General features: G+C 41.3%; 1 protein-coding gene across 4 annotated transcripts in view; it reads right to left on the reverse strand.

The window, feature by feature from the left end:
• GRK3 (G protein-coupled receptor kinase 3) overlaps positions 1-23,187 on the reverse strand; it is a 154,768-nt gene that overhangs the window by 90,254 nt on the left and 41,327 nt on the right. For 2 of the 4 annotated variants that reach the window (XM_049867062.1, XM_049867063.1), the window contains one exon: positions 1,047-1,120. In XM_049867062.1, coding sequence (XP_049723019.1) covers positions 1,047-1,120 — 74 coding nt within the window. Of the gene's footprint in view, positions 1-1,046; positions 1,121-1,312; positions 1,411-18,774; positions 19,516-23,187 lie in introns of those variants that run through there. The other 2 variants (XM_049867064.1, XM_049867065.1) reach the window with 2 other exon arrangements.

A 23,187-nucleotide genomic window follows, 5' to 3' on the forward strand; every position in this document is an offset into this window, starting at 1 on the left:
CCATCCAATCAGAGATCAATCTGGGCTGGGTCTGAGCTGCCTTTTTTTTTTTTTCACAACTTAGTCTGCATCTGGTTTGACCCTGTTTCTAAGGCACAGCCCTCCATGGATTTCAATGAGGCATCATTGTCTTCTCTGCACTAGATCCAGTTCTGCCCTTAAGAGGTAATCTGCTTAGGTCTTTAACTTCCCGTTCCACTTAGCTTCAAAATATGGCATACACCTTAACAACGGCACTGACCAGATGTTTGGGGATCTTCCAGTCTCTCTCTTTTTTTAAACACTTCTGCTCTTACTCCTAGAAACAGCCTTCTGCCAGGGGCCAAGCATGGATTACCATCTCCCAACTGCACCTGGAATCAGTAGCTGCCCCAGGAGAAAAGTAGCTGCAGGATTCCAGTCAATAAACCACTTCTTCTATACCTTTCATCTCGTCTATTCTGTTTTTAGACTCTTATCCTCAGCAGATCTATGTTTCCCAAGCACTGTAAGGCTATAGGAGGCTCCAACGTGTCTTCTACAAGATTTTGGTCTACCTCTTCAGCTCCTCTCCGACCTCAGATTTCCCCAAATCTCATCTCAGAAAACCAACTGTGGGAGCGCCCTCTCTCTCCACTCTCAGTCTCTAATTTGTCATCCCAGCCCAGCATGACCACTAAAAGCTTTGCTAATTTCTCTTTCACCCAGCAGCAGTCCTCTGCCTGACCTCATGCCATCCAGAATCTGCAAGTATCCACAAAAAATAAAATGACTGGTAATTCTCACTGCATCTCTAAATGACTCCCTCATCTCTGGAATTTCATTCCAACTATTCCTCATTGCTTCTAGAGATCTCTGATCCCTTTAAGAACATGCTTTTGTAATTTGCCTGTTTTTTTATAGATGGTGTTAGCATCTCTAATAAAATAAACACTGTATCTTGTACTACTAATTACTTACAGTGAATTTCTAAATATTTGTAAAATGGCATTAGTAATCATATTTTTCAAAGTACAATTTAAATATGCTTTTGAAATTCAAACATTAATAAAACAGTTACTTCTTACCTCTTCATAAAACTTCACCTGAGGTACAGCTTCATTAATTTCATTCAAACAAAAATCTTTAAATAGCAAGAAACCTAAAGGAAAAGAATAAAAAATTTCAGGGCGGATAATAAATTGAAACTTCACCCTACAATGTATTTTCAAAGTAATTTCTTCATATCTCACCTCTTTCTCTCCTACCTTTAAAAAAAAAAAAAAAAAAAGAATTCCAAGAGACTAATTATACCATAGAAGAAAATAACACCAACTGGAAAAGTACCACATACCTGGGTCCTTGCTTCAGGGGCTCCTTCCCTATGCACAATACCCAGCCTTCTTATAAAGCAGTGCTACTAGTGGTCCCACCACCTAGAGCCACCGGTTGCTATAGTGAGCAGAAAAACAACCAAAGAAATAAAAGACGTGGGCAGTATGGAAGTGTTGGTAAGAATCACCACAGAGCTAATAAATACTATGCACATAAAAACAGGACTGACCTCCCTAAAAAGACAGGAACTTTCTAACCTTTTTTTTTTAACCACTCATTCACTACCCCGACATGAATCCAAGTAGCTAGTGCCAGAGCTGATGACCCATTCCCAAATCTCTCCTCACTCCTCCACAACTCCATGCCTCACCTTTAAATAGTCCTTTTTGTCTCCTCTAAGGAGCCCTGACGGCGCAAAGGGTGAGCACTCAGCTGCTAACAGAAAGGTTGGCGATTCAAACCCCCACAGTGGCTTCTGCAGGAGAAAGATGTGGCAGTCTGCTCCCCTAAAGATCACAGCCTAGAAAACCTAATGCGGAAGTCACTATGAATCAGAATCGACTGGACGGTACCCGAAAATAACAAAAACATACCCTGGAAACTGCTAACACAACCTTCAAACCCGGACTCAAAAGCCACCTCTGCTCTACAGTCTTCTCTGACGAGACGGACTCTATTGCACAGTGCCTGGCACACCGTAGAAGGTCAATAAATGTTGGTTAAATAAATACTTTTATACAGCTCTTCTAACATGGCTCTATCAAAGTACTTTACCACATATCACACTTTAATTATCTGATTTGTAAGCCTCCCAGCCCATTTGTAAATCTAGTGCCTAGCTTAATGTCTAGCACATAGCCAGGCCTAGATGAATGAATGACGTTGAATGGAACAAGCTGATTCTAGATTGAGAGTAGAGACACTTGAAGGTCACAAAACAAAAAAGTCAGAACAATTAAAGGACTAGCCAAGGAAACAGAAGTCACTAAAGGGAAATAACGACTCACAAAAAGTCTAAAATGGAGGGAGGTGGGTAGACAAGAATTCCCCAGGTGGGATTTAGACACAGGAAGCAGCTGTGACAAGATGGTAACTAATGTGAGCAAATGAATCATGGAACTGAGCTTGTCTGTTACTGCTCCATAAATTCCCCTCCACAGTTCCAGGAACGTGACCTTTCAAAGTGGGCAATGTTCTTTCATTCGAACTAAAAGAAAAAATTATTAAGTCTACTTAGTGACATAGGTAGGCATCCCTGGGCAACAAAACGGTTAAGCTTTCAGCTACTATCCAAAAGGTTGATGATTCAAACCCACCCAAAGGGACCTAGGGACCTCGGAAGAAAGACCTGTTCATCTGCTTCTGAAAGGTCAGAGCCTTGAAAAGCCTCTGGGGCACAGTTCTGCTCTGACACGCATGGGTCACTGTGATGGAATTTCGATGGGGCTATGTATTTATGTATGCGTGGAAACCCTGGTAGTGTAGTGGTTAAGTGCTACGGCTGCTAACCAAACGGTCGGCAGTTCGAATCCGCCAGGCGCTCCTTGGAAACTCTATGGGGCAGTTCTACTCTGTCCTATAGGGTTGCTATGAGTTGGAATCGACTCAACGGCACTGGGTGTCTGGGTTTTTTGGGTGGGTCCTGGAACCAATTCCCTGCAGATACCGAGTGACGACTGTATAAGGAATGATGGAATTGGAAAATCATCAACAGATGCTAAAACTACTGGATGAAAGTTGATGAGGAACAGAATATTTACACAGTCTCAAAAGTAACTCTTTGTATATTACATATTAATTACAACAGTAAAAGTCCATAGTGGAGAGTTCTGGCAAGCCCTACCATGAACAAGTGATCAGAGATAACATCGCCAGCACTGGCACAAAGCAATGACACGATGCACTGGAAACTATACATCTCGTCTGTAGTCTTCCTGATAAAAACGTGTAACCCGAATATGTTATGAAAAATGAAACAAACCAAAGACATGTTACAAAATAATTGGCCTGTACTCTTTAAAAAATGATAAAGAAAACCAAAGAAGGATAAGGAACTACTCCAGATTAAAGGAGACTAAAGATATATGGCAAGTGAATGCAAGCAAGATCGTAGATTAGATCCTGGCCGAGGAAAAAAACATAGCAAAAAAGAATATTGGGGGGACAGCTGGTAGAATATGAATACGGACTGTGAATTAGACAGTAATAGTATATATCAATGCTAGATTTCCTGATTTTGAAAATTATACTGGTTATCTAAGGGAATGACCTTAAGAAATAACAGACTGAAATACATAATGGTAATGAGGTGTGATATCACCTTTTACTCTAAGGTGATTCAGAAAAAAACCATAATGAAAGGGAGGGAATGATAAAGCAAATGGAGCAAAACGTATACAAATAGTGAAACTGTTTTAAGGGTATATAAGAGCTTCTTGTACTGTTCTTGCAACTTTTCTGTCCATTTTAAACTGTATTAAAGTACAGTTACATGAAAAATGATAAAGTCGTATAAATAAATAATAGAAGTTATACCTGTCAACTTGACTTTTCAAATATTTATTTCTGATATATTTAGTAATTTTTTATCTACCCCAAAACTGCAGGGTTGCACTAAAAAGCAAACAAACAAAACCACAGAGGCAATACTTTAAATCCTTGAACAAAGACAATATAATGAAAATGCCAATATAACTTAACTAGAGCAATGAATACCTACTCTACTATAATTGAACTTAATTCTGAGAGAAGAAAAAGGGCTGCTTTAATATACTAAAGTTACATTCCAGGAAGTCCCTAAAAATCTTCTTTTCTACCACTCTGAAGGTTATCATTTTGCATGTGTTGCATTTCAGTGTAGTCTTTAGAGTAAACTACACTGAGCAAGCACTTCCATATTATTTGAAGGTCTCATCAATCCCTTTGAGCATCCCAAAACAACTTCCTTATATACTGTCATCCAGTATCACAACACAGAACATGAGACAGCGCCACTGACCACACTAGAATTGTGTCTGAACCAGGATCAACAGCATGACACGTCAGACCTCGTGTCTTCACTTTCCAGGTGAGCAAACACAAAACGGATTTTGAACTTCTCTAGTATTACAGTCACCTGTCGCTTAACATCCATGATCTGTTCTGTGAATAGGACGCTATGTGATTTGGACCTTTTACAAATACTATATTATATATTTAGCAAAGATACATAGGATACCTCCCCCTCCACGTGTCTGTCAGTTTGTCGTACTGTGGGGGCTTGTGTGTGGCTGTGATGCTGGAAGCTATGCCACCGGTATTCAGATACCAGCAGGGTCACCCATGGACGACAGGTTTCAGCTGAGCTTCCAGACTAAGACAGACTAGGAAGAAGGACCCGGCAGTCTGCTTCTGAAAAGCATTAGCCAGTGAAAACCTTATGAATAGCAGCGGAACATTATCTGATATAGTACTGGAAGATGAGTCCCCCAGGTTGGAAGGCCCTCAAAAGATGACTGGGGAAGAGCTGCCTCCTCAAAGTAGAGTCGACCTTAATGATGTGGATGGAGTAAAGCTTTGGGGACCTTCATTTGTTCATGTGGCACGACTCAAAATGAGAAGAAACAGCTGCAAACTTCCATTAATAATCAGAACCTGGAATGTACAAAGTATGAATCTAGGAGAATTGGAAATCATCAAAAATGAAATGGAACACATAAACATCGATATCCTAGGCATTAGTGAGCTGAAGTGGACTGGTATTGGCCATTTTGAATCGGACAGTCACATAGTCTACTATACTGGGAATGACAACTTGAAGAGGGATGGTGTTGCATTCATCGTCAAAAAGAATGTTTCAAAATCTATCCTGAAGTACAACGCTGTCGGTGATAGGATAATGTCCATACGCCTACAAGGAAGACCAGTTAATATGACTATTATTCAAATTTATGCACTAACCACTAGGGCCAAAGATGAAGAGATAGAAGACTTTTATCAGCTGCTACAGTCTGAAATTGATTGAACATGCAATCAAGATGCATTGATAATTACTGGCGACTGGAATGCAAAAGTTGAAAACAAAGAAGAAGGATCAGTAGTTGGAAAATATGGCCTTGGTGACAGAAATAACGCTGGAGATCGAATGATAGAATTTTGCAAGACCAACAACTTCTTCATTGCAAATACCTTCTTTCACCAACATAAACGGCGATTATACACATGGACCTCGCCAGATGGAACACACAGAAATCAAATTGACTACATCTATGGAAAGAGACAGTGGAAAACCTCAGTATCATCATTCAGAACAAGGCCAGGGGCCGACTGTGGAACAGACCATCAATTGCTTGTATGCAAGTTCAAGCTAAAACCGAAGAAAATCAGAGCAAGTCCACGAGAGGCAAAATATGACCTTGAGTATATCCCACCTAAGTTTAGAGACCATCTCAAGAATAGATTTGATGCATTGAACACTAGTGACTGCAGACCAGATGAGTTGTGGAATGACATCAAGGATATCATCCATGAAGAAAGCAAGAGGTCACTGAAAAGAAAAGCAAGAAAGAAAAGACCAAGATGGACGTCATCAGAGGAGACACTGAAACTTGCTCACGAACATCAAGCAGCTAAAGCAAATGGAAGGACTGATGAAGTAAAAGAACTGAACAGAAGATTTCAAAGGCCCTCTTAAGAAGATAAAGTAAAGTATTATAATGACATGTGCAAAAGCTGGAGATGGAAAACCAAAAGGGAAGAACATGCTCAGCATTTTCAAGCTGAAAGAATTGAAGAAAAAATTCAAGTCTCGAGTTGCAATAGTGAAGGATTCCATGGGGAAAATATTAAATGACACAGGAAGCATCAAAAAAGATGGAAGGAATACACAGAGTCATTATACCAAAAAGAATTAGTCGATATTCAACCATTTCAAGAGGTGGCATATGATCAGAAACCGATGGTACTGAAGGAAGAAGTCCAAGCTGCTTTGGAGGCACTGACGAAAAACAAGGCTCCAGGAATTGATAGAGTATCAACTCAGGTGTTTCAACAAACAGATGCAGCGCTGACAGTACTCACTCGTCTATGCCAAGAAATATGGAAGACAGCTTCCTGGCCAACTGACTGGAAGAGATCCATATTTATGCCTATTCCCAAGAAAGGTGATCCAACCGAATGTGGAAATTATAGAACAATATCGTTAATATCACACGCAAGCAAAATTTTGCTGAAGATCATTCAAAAACGGCTGCAGCAGCATATCGACAGGGAACTGCCAGAAATTCAGGCCAGTTTCAGACAAGGACATGGAACCAGGGATATCACTGCTGATGTCAGATGGATCCTGGCTGAAAGCAGAGAATACCAGAAGGATGTTTACCTGTGTTTTATTGAGTATGCAAAGGCATTTGACTGTATGGATCATAACAAACTATGGATAACACTGTGAAGAATGGGAATTCCGGAACACTTAATTGTGCTCATGAGGAACCTTTACATGGATCAAGAGGCAGTTGTTCGGACAGAACAAGGGGTTACTGATTGGTTTGAAGTCAGGAAGGGTGTGCATCAGGGTTGTATTCTTTCACCATACCTATTCAATCTGTATGCTGAACAAATAATCTGAGAAGCTGGACTATATGAAGAAGAGCGGGGCATCAGGACTGGAGGAAGACTCATTAACAACCTGCGTTATGCAGATGACACAACCTTGCTTGCTGAAAGTGAAGAGGACTTGAAGCACTTATTAATGAAGATCAAAGACCACAGCCTTCAGTATGGATTACACCTCAACATAAAGAAAACAAAAATCCTCACAACTGGACCAATGAGCAACATCATGATAAACGGAGAAAAGATTGAAGTTGTCAAGGATTTCATTTTACTTGGATCCACAATCAACAGCCATGGAAGAAGCAGTCAAGAAATCAAAAGACGCATTGCATTGGGCAAATCTGCTGCAAAGGACCTCTTCAAAGTGTTGAAGAGCAAAGATGTCACCCTGAAGACTAAGGTGTGCCTGACCCAAGACATGGTATTTTCAATCACATCATATGCATGTGAAAGCTGGACAATGAATAAGGAAGACTGAAGAAGAGTTGACGCCTTTGAATCGCGGTGTTGGCGAAGAATATTGAATATACTATGGACTGCCAAAAGAACGAACAAATCTGTCTTGGAAGAAGTGCTGCCAGAATGCTCCTTAGAAGCAAGGATGGCGAGGCTGAGTCTTACATACTTTGTACATGTTGTCAGGAGGGATCAGTCCCTGGAGAAGGACATCATGCTTGGCAGAGTACAGGGTCAGCGGAAAAGAGGAAGACCCTCAATGAGGTGGACTGACACAGTGCCTGCAACAATGAGCTCAAGCATAACAGCTGCACAGGACCGAGCAGTACTTCGTTCTGTTGTGCATAGGGTGGCTATGAGTCGGAACTGACTCGACGGCACCTAACAACAACAACAGCAACACACAGGATACCTCTTGTTTCACTTCTGAATTGATACTTCTCCTCTGCCTCTTGCTGCTGCTATCACCAGTCCTGGTCTTGCTGTGTTTGGGAGCCAGGATGTAGTTCACAGTAATATTTTCAAAAGAAAATTAAACAGATAACACTATGACACTCAAGAGATGCATGATACACAGGACTGGATGCTGCTACCTACGAGTGGACGCATACACTGTGACATGGTAAACTTTTTATTTGAAAGTAGAGTAAGTTCACATTAAAATAACGACAGCAAATGCAATACAGTACATACATAAGCCAGTAATACAGGCATTTATTATAACTATCGAGACATACGTGTTCTAGGTTATATATGTACTATACCATTATACACCTGGCAGCGCGATCCCTCTGTATACAAGAGACATAAGATACACGTGTTGCGTGAGGGAAGTGGTCGCGTTTGCTACGTCTGGCTATGTCTGTTACGACCCATTCTCCAACTGGGATTTCTGAGCTCTGTTATAACCTTATGGGACCACAGACGTACATGTGGTCGGGCGTTGCCCAGACATTATGCAGTGCATGACTAAGTACATTTTTCAACTTTAAAAGAAAAGGCCTTGGATAAGTTCATCTCCAGAATCTCTGCAAGTCCAAGATTCTCCTATTCTAAATAAAATAAATCAAATGATAATGTCATGAATGAACGGTGAACACACAGGCGTAACTAGTGATCAGGGGGTCAAGAGACGAGAGAATGGAAGACAGAAATTAGCCAGCCGGCTGGTGGAAGACCTTGACTAGCCAGGGACAAACACCTAGACAGGAAAGGAAGCCAGTAACATGATGGTTCTGGAATAAAAATGAAATCACCCGGACAACAGATGGTGCACACTTGCCATAAATCTGCTGTATAGAGTGAAAAAAAAAATAAGTCATAAGAGTCAGTTACTTTAATTTGCATTTCTCTTATTTTTAATAAGGTTGAAAATCTTTTCATGTTTACACTCCTTTTTTTTTTTTCCTTTCTTACGGCCTGCCTTTCCATTACCTTTGCCTATTCTTACCCTGGATTATGTGTGTTTTGCTCATCTGTTTCTAGGGGCTTTTCTATACTGGGGTTTCCTAGTCAGGCAGAATGCTCACCTTCCATGTGGGAGACCTGGGTTCAATTCTCAGCCAATGTGCCTCAGGCACGGCCACCACACCTGTCAGTGGAGGCTTGTATGCTGCTATGACGCTAAACAGATCTCAGCAGAGCTTCCACACTAAGACACACTTGGAAGAAAGACCTGGGGATCTTCCAACAATCAACAAATGAAAAATCCATGGATCAAAACAATCCGATTGGCAACTGTGCACATGACCGGGCAGCATTTTGTTCTGTTGTACATGGGGTTGCCATGAATTGGGGGCCAACTCAATGGCAGCTACCAATAGCAACGACACTGTTGCCCAAGGGATCCTTCTGGCTCTCTACCTCTAAAGTACTTGGTTGGATGAGACTTGCTGGCCCCCTCCAGTTAGGTGACCACGTCTCTCTTTCAGGTTCCTTGTCATGTTCCTGGCATTAACAAGCATACCCCTAGCTCTTCCCCATTAAACATGACCCTGGCCTTTGGAACAGACTATGTGTATCACATTAAGGAAGAAACCACCTCTTCTGATTTCAACAAGTGGTGCTTATTCACTCATCCACCTCTCTCACCAGCTCTGGGCTCCATGAGGGAAAGGGTTTGCGCTTGTTTATTTTCTCTCTAATCCCTAGCACAATGTCTAGGATGTAATCGGCACAATAAACATTTGATAAGTTTGCTGAGGGGATGATCAGAATGGCCTGAGATATGGTCACAGAAGATTCCAGGAACAAGTGAGATGTTAGCTACTCATGGGCAACAAAGAGGGGGTAAGAAAAGAATAAACAAGTACTCAGAGGCAGGAAATTTAAGTTGAGATAAGGAAAGGGAGACTTCAAATTTGGACAGAGCAAGTTCCTGCAGGGAGGTGGTAGAAGGTATGCTTTATTACACTGCAGAGGCTTGAACATGCTGGGAGGACTGGCCTCCATCCAGCAGGCAAAAGGATCCATGGAGAAGAATACCAACACTAGGTATGTACCCGTTACACAATCCTTAGTGTTTGCTGAAAGCGTCAAAATGCCAAAAGGCCTGCTGGGGAAGAGTTTTCAATATAAGTAGGCAATTGTTTTATACAAAATAAATCAGCTCTCAAATCCAGATATGAGGATTTTAGAGGGGCTTTCTCCTAAATATGGCAGCTACACCCTGAGCAAAGCTGAAAGTTGCTAAAATGAACCCTTAACACTTTTGCACTTCCCTGATGGCCCTCTATGGCCCTCTGCCATGTGACCCTCACCTGTCCCCAGAGGGCCCTTTGCAGCCTCATCCCATTCCTAAGTCCATCAAAAATAAGCTCTTAGTGTTGACCCCTATGTACTAACAATGCCTGCCTATCTCTGTCTCCTGAATATTTCTGTTAGAAAGTGAAGATGTTATCAAACGCCTTCAAAACTCAAAAGAATACAACAATGCCAGGTGGTGAGGTTGCCAGTGTTGACCCCTTAAGTAACACCACCTCAAGTAACACTACCGGGGTGAGGAGGCCAACCCTGACTGTGAGCACCAATCATCACACACACACACGCACACGCACACCCACACCCACACCCACACACAGCCCTATGCTCTGTTATCTCAGCAACTCATGGTTACTGGTTCCTTATTTCTGTGAAATTTAATGACTATGGAATGACTAGAGCAATGAGATGAGATGGTTTCTGTGCTAATTTTGCCCAGGTTCAATTTAACTCATAACCACCTGGCTATCCCACTGCCATCAAGTTGATTTCAACTCATAGTGACCCTATGGTAATTGCCAATTCTATGATATAGGAATTTTCTAAGGTTGTAAAAACCTGTAACAAAAGTTCATTCAGACTTTTTTAAAGGCTGTTACTCCCAGTAGCATACACCGTCTACTTAGAAGGGAGGATAGCTCTATGGGAAGCAACAATGGATTTATCAATAAACACTCCCTCCAATCTCTGCACAACTGGAGCACAATTGATAAAGTTGCTATTCAATGACTTGCCTATTCAGAATAGACACCCAGCTGCCCTGTTCTATTCCCACAGTGTTTCTCTCACTCCTCCCAAAAGTGCACAGACACCTGAAAGTACTACGGTAGAGATGCTGGAGGAAGACACTTGGGTATATAGCCAACGGACGATTACTTCAGCCCTGCTATGTTTCTGCCACCATTACCAATGCCTCATGCAAAACTGGTGGTCCAGTGGTAGAACTTCTTGCTTTCCATGTGGGAGACTCGGGTTCGATTCCCAGCCAATGCAGCTCATGTACAGGCACCACCCATCTGCCAGAGGAGGCTTGTGTGGTGCTTTGATGCTGAACAGATTTCAGCGGTTAACCACCTGTTAGAGGTTTTTACAACTTCAGTGAAAGAGAGTAGGAAGAAAGGCCTGGTGATCTACGCCAAATCAGTCAACGGAGATGCTGTGGGTCACGACGGCTGACTTGCAGCCGATCAGTGAGATGGTGCGCTCCACTGTGCACGGGGGCTGCTAACAACAACCACAACGTGCTATCCTCACACTAAGAAAATAATCACGTAACAGACAAATGCACTCTTTACATTAAATGCTGCAAATAAGGATTTTACAGTAATAGCAGAACCACCATGCATCGGTCTGTTTGTCGTACTGTGACAGCTTCTGTTTTGCCGTGATACTGGAAGCTTTGCCACTGGTATTTCAAATACCAGCGGGGTCACCACTGGTGGACAGGTTTCAGCAGAGCTTTCGGACTAAGGCTAGGAAAACGGACCTGGCAGTCTACTTCGGAAAAAATTGGCTAGTGAAAACCTTATGAATAGCAGCAGAACACTGTCTAGTTTGGTAAAGTGAGGGTCAGTGAAAAATAGAACAACCTTCAACGAGATGGACTGGCACAGTGGCTGCAACAATGGGCTCGGACATAACAATGATTGTGAGGATGGCGCACAATACCAGAAAGATGTTTACCTGTGTGTTACTGACTACGCAAATACCAGAAAGATGTTTACCTGTGTGTTACTGACTACGCAAATACCGGAAAGATGTTTACCTGTGTGTTACTGACTACGCAAATACCAGAAAGATGTTAACCTGTGTGTCACTGACTACGCAAATACCAGAAAGATGTTTACCTGTGTTTTATTGACTAAGAAAATACCAGAAAGATGTTTGCCTGTGTTTTACTGACTACGCAAAGGCATTTGACTGTTTGAATCATGACAAATTATGGATAACATTACAAAGAATCGGAATTCCAGAGCTTATTTGTGCTCATGCAGGACGTGTACAAAGACCAAGAGGCAGTCGTTCAAACAGAACAAGGGGATACTGCGTGGTTTAAAATCAGGCTTAAAAACAGGATTGGGGAAAGAAAAACATAAAAATAGGATAGCCAGAGTGCTTGATTGGTATAAACAGTTAACGTGCTCAGCTGCTAACCAAAAAGTTGGTGGTTCAAGTCCACCCAGTGGCAACTTAGAAGAAAGGCCTGGAGATCTACTTCTAAAAAATCAGCCGCTGAAAACCCTATGGAGCCCAGTTCTACTCTGACATGCATGGGTTGCCAGGAGTCAAAATTGACTTGATGGCAACTATACATTTTGACTGCGATCCTATAGGCAATTCAACATTAAAATGGAATTTTATTCGAAATATAGAGATGATTGAAAGAAAACTGTTTCTTATACTTTCGTTATCCAAGTAATAACTTTATATTTATATGACTACTTGGTGTTTACGGAACCACTTCTTGTGGGAGCTGCAAATTAATCATACTGCTTTAATCTGACAACAAGTAGCTATGTTAGGAAGAAACTACATGGAAGTTGGGGTACTAGTTCACCTGAACTCTACTGCTGCCCCATACGATATTCCATTTACATACTCAGGGAAACTTCAGAAATTTCTTAATTAGTCATGATTAGTCAGCTGGGTATAATGAATAAGAGCTTGAGCTTTGGAGAGTGGCAAATTCCAACTCTGAAAGGTCAAGTCCAGCTCAGCTCATTATTGTTTGCAAGGTACTGGGCAAGTCACTTCCCCTCTAAGTGTGGGTCTCCTCACTTGTGAAACAGGGCTGACAAAGCTCACTGCCCCAGATTATTCTGAAGACGTGCAAGCAGGGCACTGAGCACTTCGGGGCTCTGTAACTGTTAGTATTCACCCTGTCCTAGTGCAGCTTTTTTCAAGCCCGTATACAAATCATCTATATCTTAGATTTACCTGTGCTGAGACGGGTAAAACCAATCATCATCTTTGTATCACTACATGAAGTTATAACCATGGTACTATTTAACAGGTACTTCCCCTTTCAAATATTTAACCCACTTCCCATCAATAGCCAAATATTTTATTGCAAAAAGTAAGATCAGAAATTTACACTTGAGGGCATGATACAGTAACAAGGGTTGGGCTTAGTCTCCTACCATACCAAAAAAAACCCACTGCCATCAAGTCAATTCTGACTCACAAGGACCCTACAGGGCAGAGTAGAACTGCCCCACAGAGCTTCCACAGAGCCCCTGGTGGATTTGAACTGCCAACCTTTTGGTTAGCAGCCATAGCACTTAACTACTATGCCACCAGGGTTTCCCTCCTACCATAAGCAACCAGAAAACTGAATGAAATAACTGTTTTCAGGTGTAGGAAGGGCTGTGATCCCTGAGAGAAAGGAAGCGAACAAGGTGGGCCCTAGGCTGGGCCTGCTCTCTGCCCATTTTCTGGGAAGGGGGCCCAAGCAGGTGGTCTTGTTGAGGGCAGGGAGTTCAGGGAAGCTGAGGCACCCAGAAACACTAGAAATAAATAAAACAAAGAGGGATAGCTAATAAACCAGCAGTGACAATAATGTTACATACTAAAAGCTACTCAATCCAAGAGACAGGAAAAGGAGAAAAAGGGAATAAAGGGGCAAACTGAAAACAACTAAAAAGATGAGAGACTAACATCCAAACATATCGATAATTATTTAATTTTAAGTAAAAGGCAGAAATTGTTCATCTGGATTCAAAAAGCAAGTCTCAATCATATTCTGCCTATAAAAAAAATATTCTGCCTATAGCATATTTTTTTAATATAGACACATAGGTTAAAAATAAAAGAACGGAGAAAAAAGGTAACGCATTAACGGTAGTATCGAGAAAGCTAGAGTGGTTATATCAATATTAGACTAAGTAGATGTCAGAACAATATATTACCAGAATAAAAAGGGAAATTTCATAATGATAAATGGGTCGATTCATTAAGAAGACTTAACAATCACAAAGGTGTGTGTACCGACCGTTGGGAGTCCCTGCGTGGCCCAAACAGTTAAGCACTCAACTATGAGCTGAAAGGTTGGTGGTTTGAACTCACCCAGCGGTGCTTTGGAAGACAGGCCTGGCAATCTGCTTCCAAAGGCTCGCAGCCTTCAAAACCCTATGAAGCAGTTCTACTCGGCACACATGGGGTCGCCATGAGTCAGAATCGACTCGATGGCAACTACCACCACCATACTTATCATAGAGGATCCAGCAATCCCTCTCCAAGGTATTCACCAAACAGAAACAACCACATAGATCTTATACTCACAGTAAGACTCCTATATGAATGTCCAGAGTGGCTTTATTCATAACTGCCCCAAAGAGCTCCAATGTCCATGTACAAGGGAATAGTGTAAAGCTCATACCACAGAATACTATTCAGCAACAAAGGAAACAAAGTACCAATCAATGAAACAATTATGGATGAATCTCAAGAGCATGGTGCCCAGCAAAATAAACCAGACACCAAAGAGTGCACACTGCTTGATTCTATTTATATGAAGTTCTGGAAAATGCAAATGTAATCTATCGTGACTGAAAGTAGATCAGTGGTTATCTGGGGCTGGAATAAAGCGCGCACAAAACGGCAAGAGGATCCTTTTTAAAGTGATGGAAATGGGCTCCACATGGACTGCAGTAGAAGGCGCATGGGTGTACACGTATGTTGAAGCTCCCACTCTGTACTTAACATGGATGTATTTTACTGTATTTTTATATCATACCTCAGTGAAATTGTTTATAAAAAGTAAGAACACAGCACACAGCATGTTCATCAGTAAAGCAAAAAAAAAAAAAAGTGTAAGTAACAACTGGATTTTTATGTATTTGGTACCTCACAAGGAGAAAACTGGTCATATTCGGAAAATAAGAAACTATAAAGCAACAATAACTGAAAAAAATCAAAGCTGTTGCCATTGAGTCGATTCTGACTCATAGCGACCCTCTAGGACAGAGAGGAGCTGCCCAGAGGGCTTCCAAGGCTGTAAATCTTTACGGAAACAGGCTGATGCATCTTTCTCCCAGGGAGTGGCTGGTGGGTTTAACTCACTGACTTTTTGGTTAGCAGCTGAGCTCTTCACCACTGTGCCACCAGGGCTCCTTTACAGCAACAGTGGAAGGGCCCAAATCAATGTTCCCAGGAAGCTATTCTATTTTTAGTTCTTTTCCATCACCAATTCTGAACCCACTTGTTAGTTTAAAAGTAGAAGTCACAAAGCAAAACTAATTTAAATCTTCTCAAATAGTTATAAACAATCCAGGAAGCAAATGAATTCCTAAAGAGCAAACTCGAAGACCAACAATGACAGGCGAAAAATAAAATAAAATCAACCAGTTATTCTTTCATCAACACTGTAAGTGGTGAAAATTTCCATTAAAAAAAAAAAGTATCTTTGGAGAGTAGCAGTGTACACACAAGGTAAGGATATTTGCTTCTTTAAAAAGCCATCCTACTTTCTCCCTTTGTGTCCACTGTTACAAATAGTCTCTTTGAGGGACTAGAAAAACCCTCCCTGTCCCCACCTTTGCCAGGGATTTCTCTTCTAAGCCAAACCACGAGAATTTTCTGTTCACCAGATAGCACAAAGCTATCAGAGTTGAAATAAAGCTGGCCAAAAAAGTATCAGATAGAAAGCAAAGGCAGTATGACATATCTCCTCAGCCAATAACTCACTGTGCAAATCGAACGACTGAATTCCAAGACGCATAAGCAAAATCGTGGCCCTATATCCTCAACCTCTTACCTGAGCCTCTCTGACCTTCCGAAACCTGAGGACATTGTGCCCTCTACTCTCCTTCCCCAACCCTCTCTCCCCCGCCCCGCCCCGTGACCATTTTTTTTCTCTCCTACCATGTTTGTGGGGAGTCCCTGGGTGGTGCAAACTATTAACACACTTGCTGCTAACAAAAAGGTTGGAAGTTCAAGTCTGCCCAGAAGTGCTGCAGAACAAAGGCCTGGCAATATACTTCTGAAAATCACTGAAAACCCTATGAAGCACAGTTTTACTCTGACACACATGGAGTCAGCATGAGTCAGAGCTGATGACTCCAACTGGACCTTTGTACCAAGAATCCAATTCATTATAAATTTTATAAACTCCATTTTCAAATTATCCAGAATTTAATGACTTCACTGCCTCCACCACTACCGTCTTAGTCCAAAAGTCACCCGCATCTCTCACTGGTAGGTCACAGGAGTTCCCTAAGAGGGCTTTCTGCTTCCACCCTCACCTCTCAGCCCATGCTTCTCACGGCAGCTAGAGTGATTCTTGAACTCATGAGACAGGTTATAAGCCACCCCACTGCTCGAACTTTCTTAAGCTCCATCTCACTTGGAGTAAGAGCCAAAATCCTTCCAATGGCCCACAAAGTCCCTCCAGCCCCCTGCTTGCCCCCACTTAGCTCCCTCTGCTACAGCTTCCTGGCCTCCCTGCTGTTCCTCAACCAGGGGCTCCAGTCTTAGGGTCCTGGCCCTGCTGCAGCCTATGCTAGGACGAGCTTCCCCCAGGTAAGTATATAGGGGCTCCCTCCCTCACCTGCCCCAGGTCTTTGTGCAAATGACCCTTTCCTAGTAATGCCTTCTCAAACGCCCTAGTGAAGGCTGCCCCACACACCAGTACCCCCTGCCTCTCTTCACTGCACCACGACTCTCCATAGTGCTCACCACCATGTGGACAGTGTGTTCTTGTAGGTCGGCCTCCTCCCATAAAGTGCAAGCCCCGTAAGAACTTGGATGACTTTCAGTCTTTGTTCAGGGCTTATGAGAAAGTGTGTCACACAGCTAAAGTCAATATATGAATGAATGAACTTTTAGTAATTAATTCAAGCCAAAGCCTAACAATCACCTCCTAGCAAACCTTTAATTTCCCAGTGTTGACTTTGACTAGAAGCAGAAATGCTAAAATAAATCAAGAATAGGGCATAAAGCCCTCAAAAATGGTATTTCTAAAAGAGCAAAAACCAGGAGACACAGTGCCACCTCAAATTTCAAAACTCACCGAAGGTTCTTAAAATTCTGAAAAGGTCCAACCATTCCCCCATTGTCAGCTAAAAAATTGTTTAACTTTTTCAGTAGCGATCCAGCCTACTCCAACTCATGGCTACACTACCTACAGCACAACAAAAGGTTTCCAGTCCTGTACCACCTTCACAATCGTTGGTATGCTCGAGTCCACTGCTGGAGCCACTGTGTATTTTAAGTGCCAGCCAATCTAGGGGGAGCTCATCTTCTAGCATTAAATCATACAGTATTCTGTTGTGATCCAGGGGGTTTTCACTGGCTAATTTTTAGAAGTAGATTGCCAGGCTGTTCTTCCTAGCCTGTCTCAGTCTGGAAGCTCCACTGAAACCTGTCCACCATGGATAACCCTGCTGGTATTTGAAATACCCACGGCATAGGTTCCAGGGTCATAGCAATATGCAAGCCACCACAGTAAGACAAATTGACACAGGGGTGGTGTCTTGGTTAGATAGGCAGCAAAAGTACAGCTATGAAGAGCGAGACTTCCAATCTGTGCTCTGCTGCTCCAGGGCTGTGTGAACTTGGTCATACTACTTTACAAAGCATATAAAGTACTTAGCACAGTATATAGTACAGAGATAGCCATCATTGTCTTAAACTGATATTCCTATCAACCACAGGGATCAGAGTGCAGGGAAAATTAAACAGCGAAAATTTAGAAGATAATAGATTTGCCTGCCTGCAGGTCATGTGACTAGTTGTCACATACCAGCATTCCTATAGCTTTAGTGACTGTTTTTGTTCTAAGGTGCTTCTGAACCAATTCCGACTCACAGTGACCCCGTGTGACAGAGTAGGACTGTTCCACAGGGTTCTCTATGCTGTAATCTTTATGGGAGCGGACCACCAGGTCTTTCTCCTGTGGAGCTCCAGGTGGGTTTGAAGCACTAACCTTTCAGTTAGCAGCTGAGCGCTTCACCATTTGTGCCACCAGGGCTCCATGCTCTAGTGATTCCAAAACCAAAAACCAAACCCATTGTCTTTGAGTCACTTCCAACTCACATCAACCCTACAGGGCCAAGCAGAACTGCCCTACGGGGTTTCCAAGGCTGTACATCTTTACAGAAGCAGACTGCCACATCTTTCTCCCACAGAGTGGCTGGTGGGTTCGAACTACCAACCTTTTGGCTGGCAGCTGAGCACTTAACCACTGTACCACCACAGATCCCTGCTCTAGTGATTTGTAGACATTAAATGATTGTGTTATGCCAGCAAAACATAGCTTTTCTGAATTTCTTTTAGAAGTGATGCTTATGGCTGGGCTTTGAACTTGAAGATGACTTTAAAAAGAGAAACCAGCCCTAATAAACTGGTTTAAAAAAAAGGACAACCAACTGTTCTCATCGAATTAGTTGAGCCACCCCCAAATCTCTCAGGTGTCTCAAATTTTCACAGCTGCAGGGGCTGAACTGCAGGGGCAAGTGGCACATACCCATCTTGGGCCAACTCCCACGCTAGAAACTAACGTTCTGACTTGTTTAATCCCACCTCGATGCTGAAGTCAGCTAGAAAGATCGCCTTGCCAGTAGGTTCTAAAGTACGTCTTTCCACCTTTCTTATTGCCCTTCCTCTCTGAACAGCATTTTTACCAGGAAACCTGCACTTGAAACTGTGCAGAATGGGTAACCCTCCCTCACTTACCTTAGATTCTCCTCACCCCTTGCTGCATTATTGTTTCAATGGAAAATCTAACTAGCTGTGCTTCGTCAAGTGTTTACATCTGTTATTTGAAAGTTTAAATGGATCTATAGCTCTCTCCTTCCTTCAACGTATTCACGAAGGCATGGAAAATTGGTGCAGGGTTGTCTGGGGCCCCAGCTTTTTCTTCTCTGTAGTGGCTGATTGCTCTCAGCTGAAGAAAGTTCTATAGATGACACAAAGCAGGAATCTTGCTCAGTGACTGTCAATCAGGGGCATTTGTCAGGGGAAGGCCATTCACTGTGACAGAAACAAACACTTCCAAACAAAGGAAGAAACAAAAGGGAAAACAAAGATTGAAGCTGGTTCCCATGTAAAGATTTCTCTCTCCGCTACCATGTGCAAAAGCGTTCAATTTGCTATTATCTCATCCCAGCCTTCGGGTCAGAAGTTGCATAGTCACAAATGTTTCCAGATTTTAAACATTTATTACATTTTAAAGCATAAGACATCCCAAGCAAAAACTTTATAAATTATTAAATAGGTTGGAAACTTTGTTCTTTGAAAATGACAATATAGCAATCCTAAAATGTTATTTTCTGTTGCCTGTCTTTTTTTTAGTGGTCTTGTATAGTTACCAAATTTTTTAAGAGGCAGCTTTGTCATATCTATATACACCTTTCATTTCTATAGGAACCATTCAGAATTTAAGGAAAAAAAAGGTTGTGAGGTACTGATTTCTGTTTTTCCAATGTGTTCTTTTAATAATGAAACATATATTTTGTTTCCAAAGCTCTTTGCAAATGTATTTCTTTTGCCTTAACCCCAAATGCCAAATATAATTTATGCATTTTTCTGGGTAAATATTCTTTGAAATCACGCTAAATATGTTTGAGACCAACATAAAAAAAAAAAAAAAACGAAGGGAAAAGAAAAAAAAAAAAAGACATCCAGATTGGAAGTAAAGAAGTAAAACTGTTTTTAGTCACAAATGACAGGACTCCGTATGTAGAAAATCCTAAGGCATACACACACGCGCGCACACACACACACACACACACACACACACAGAAAACCTATTAGAACTAATAAGTTAGTTCAGCAAGATCGCAGGATACAAGCCCAGTCTATTTCCCTGCACTAGCAATAAACAACCAAAACTGAAATTAAGAAAACAATTCCATTTACAATATGATCAAAAATATTAAAATCTAAAGAATAAATTTAACAAGAAATACATGACTGAAAAGTACAAAACCTTACTGAGAGAAATCTGTAACCTCCTGAATAAATGGAGAGGCATTTCATTGTCCGTGGATGGGAAGACACTGTTTCGATGGTGATTCTCCTCAAATTAATCTAAATTCGATGCAATCCTATCAGAATCTCGGCTGTTTTGCAGAAACTGAAAAACTGATCCTAAAATTCATACAGAAATGCAAAGGACCCAAAATAGCCAAAAACAACTCGAACAAGGAAAACAAAGTGGGAGGATTCTCACTTCCCAGTTTCAAAACCTACTACACAGCTGCAGTAAGACAGTGTCGTTCTGGCCCAAGGACAGACGCACTGGTCAATGGAACAATTCCAGGGTTCAGAAATGAGCCCTCACATTTACAGTCAATTAATTTTCAACAAAGGTGCCAAGACAGTTTAAAGGGGGAAAGGATAGTCTTTTCACAAAGAGCGCTGAGACAACTGGTTATCCATAAGCAAAAAGATAAATTTAGACCCTTACCTCACATCAGACACAAAAATTAACTCAAAATCAATTTGAGAACTAAATTAAGAGCCAAAAGAATAAAACACCTAGAAGAAAAATTTTGTAGATTTCAGTTAGGCAAAAAGTTCTTAGATATAACACCAACAGCAAGATTCATAAGACAAAAAAATAGATAAACTGGACTTCATCAAGATGTAACCCTTTTGCATTTCAAAGGTCTGCATTAAGAAAATGAGAAAGGCAAGTCACCAACAGGGAGAAAATATTTATAAATCATATATATGACAAAACCGTACAATAAGAGGACCAAAAAAAACCAAAAAACCAAACCCAGTGCTGTCGAGTCAATTCCGACTCATAGCGACCCTATAGGACAGAGTAGAACTGCCCCATAGAGTTTCCAAGGAGCGCCTGGCGGATACGAACTGCCGACCCTTTGGTTAGCAGCCGTAGCACTTAACCACTACACCACCAGGGTTTCCAATAAGAAGAAAAACAATCCAATCTTTAGAATGGGTAAAAGATTTGAACAGACATTTCCTTTTAAAAAAAAGATACACAAATAGCTAATAAGCACAAACATGTTCAACATCACCAACCATCAGCGAAACAAAAATTAAAACCACAACCAGCTACCGCTTCACACCTGCAAGAACTGCTATAACCAATATGGCAGACAACAAGTGTTGAAGAGGATATGGAAACAGGACTCTGAGAAATTACTAATAGGAATGTAAGATAACACAGCCACTTTGGAAACCAGAGTGGGAATTTCTTAAAAAGTTAAACACAGGTTTACCATACCAAAAAAAAAAAAAAAAAACCAAACCCAATGCTGTCGAGTCGATTCTGAATCGTAGACTTACCATAAACCAAAAACCAAATCAAACCCACTGCCTTTGAGTCGATTTCAACTCATAGCAACCCTATAGGACAGAGTAGAACTGCCCCATAGAGTTTCCAAGGAGCGCCTGGTGGATTTGAACTGCCACCCTCTTGGTTAGCAGCCACGGTAGCACTTATCCACTACACCACCAGACTTACCATACAACCCAGAAATTCCAGTCACAGGAATCAACTCAAGAGAATGAAAACATACATCCACACGTGTACACAAGTTCAGAGCAGCATTATTCGCAACAGCCAAAGAGTGGACACAGCCCAAATGTCCGCCAACTAGTGAACAGATAACAAAATGTGGTATATCCATACAATGGAATATTATTTAGCCGTAAAAAATAAAACACTGATAAACACAACAACACGAGTGAACCTGAAAAGCCTCATACTAATAGAAAGAAGCCAGAAGCAAGAGACTACATACTCTGTGATTCCATTTATACGAAATGTCTAGAAAAGGCAAATCTACAGAGACAGAGAGTGGATTAGTGGTTGCCTGGCACCAAGGATGGGAACAGAGAGTTGACTGCAAAAGTCACGAGGGGTCTTTTGGGGGCATAAAAATTTCCCAAAATTGCATCATGGTGATGGCTGCACAACTCTGTAAATGTACTAAAAATCATTGATTTATCCATTTATGATGGGTGGATTTTATGGGATGTAAATTATACCTCAATAGAGCCATTTTAATAAAAGTAAAAACTGCATTTTTTTTTTAACCAAAAATCAAGTTTCAGACACTAACATTATTTCATGCAAATTCAAAAAGACTAATATTCAAACTCTGGATTATGCTCTGAAGTCAGTTTTTATAAAATGAAAATGTCTTCCGTGGCACTATGTGATGTAAGATTACATTAACTGTGATGTTCTTTATACAGGAGCCTCACATTTGCACACTTCATGTATTTATGTATTAAGTATCTATTTGGAGTCTCCGTATAGCCTGAAACATCCTTCTTTAATAGTGAGTGTGCAGAGAAGCTAAGTAGATTTTCAACAGACACAGATGGAATTTATCAAATGCCAAGTGCTTCAACTTGCGTATGATAAAATTATAATTTCTATGTATTTTATATCAGGAAAACAGTAAAAAAAAAAAAAAAAAAGTCTTAACCATAACTGATAATTTTACTGTCTACTCAATAATCATCACCTTTTTAAATCATTCCTTCAATGAGCCCAACCAGGAAAACTGTCAGTGTATAAATGTGTAAGATTTACTGACAGCGAACCGGGGATCAACATAGTTGATAATCGTTAAGACATAAAATTCCTATAAAACGATGACGAAGAGGAAAAAAGTAGCTGACACTTAACCTGTTTATTCTGAAAACTGGCAATTAAAAATGAAAAACCTAAGCATTTATCCTGCTGTATTACTTTTCTATTGGTGCGTAACAAATTATTACAAACTTGTTGTTTCATGGTAACCCCATGCATAACAGAATGAAACACTGCCCAGCCCTGTGCCACCCCCATGATTGGCTGAGGATCAGACTGTTGTGATCCACAGAGTTGTCAGTGGCTGATTTTCAGACGTAGATTGCCAGACCTTTCTTCCTAGTCTGTCTTAGTCTGGAAGCTCTGCTGAAACCTGCTCAGCATCTTGGCAATATGCTGAGCTTGAGGTACACTCACCGGGAATCTAACCCTGTTAGAATTCTACCACAGAACCACCAATGCCTCATTCCACAAACTTAGTGACTTAGAAACAATACTCATTATCTCAGAGCTTTGTAGGTCAGAAGTCAGGTGGTGTCGGCTGGTTCTCTGCTTAGGATGACACGAAG

Source organism: Elephas maximus, chromosome 22 (genome assembly GCF_024166365.1).
Source record: "Elephas maximus indicus isolate mEleMax1 chromosome 22, mEleMax1 primary haplotype, whole genome shotgun sequence".
NCBI classification, from domain to species: Eukaryota; Metazoa; Chordata; class Mammalia; order Proboscidea; family Elephantidae; genus Elephas; species Elephas maximus.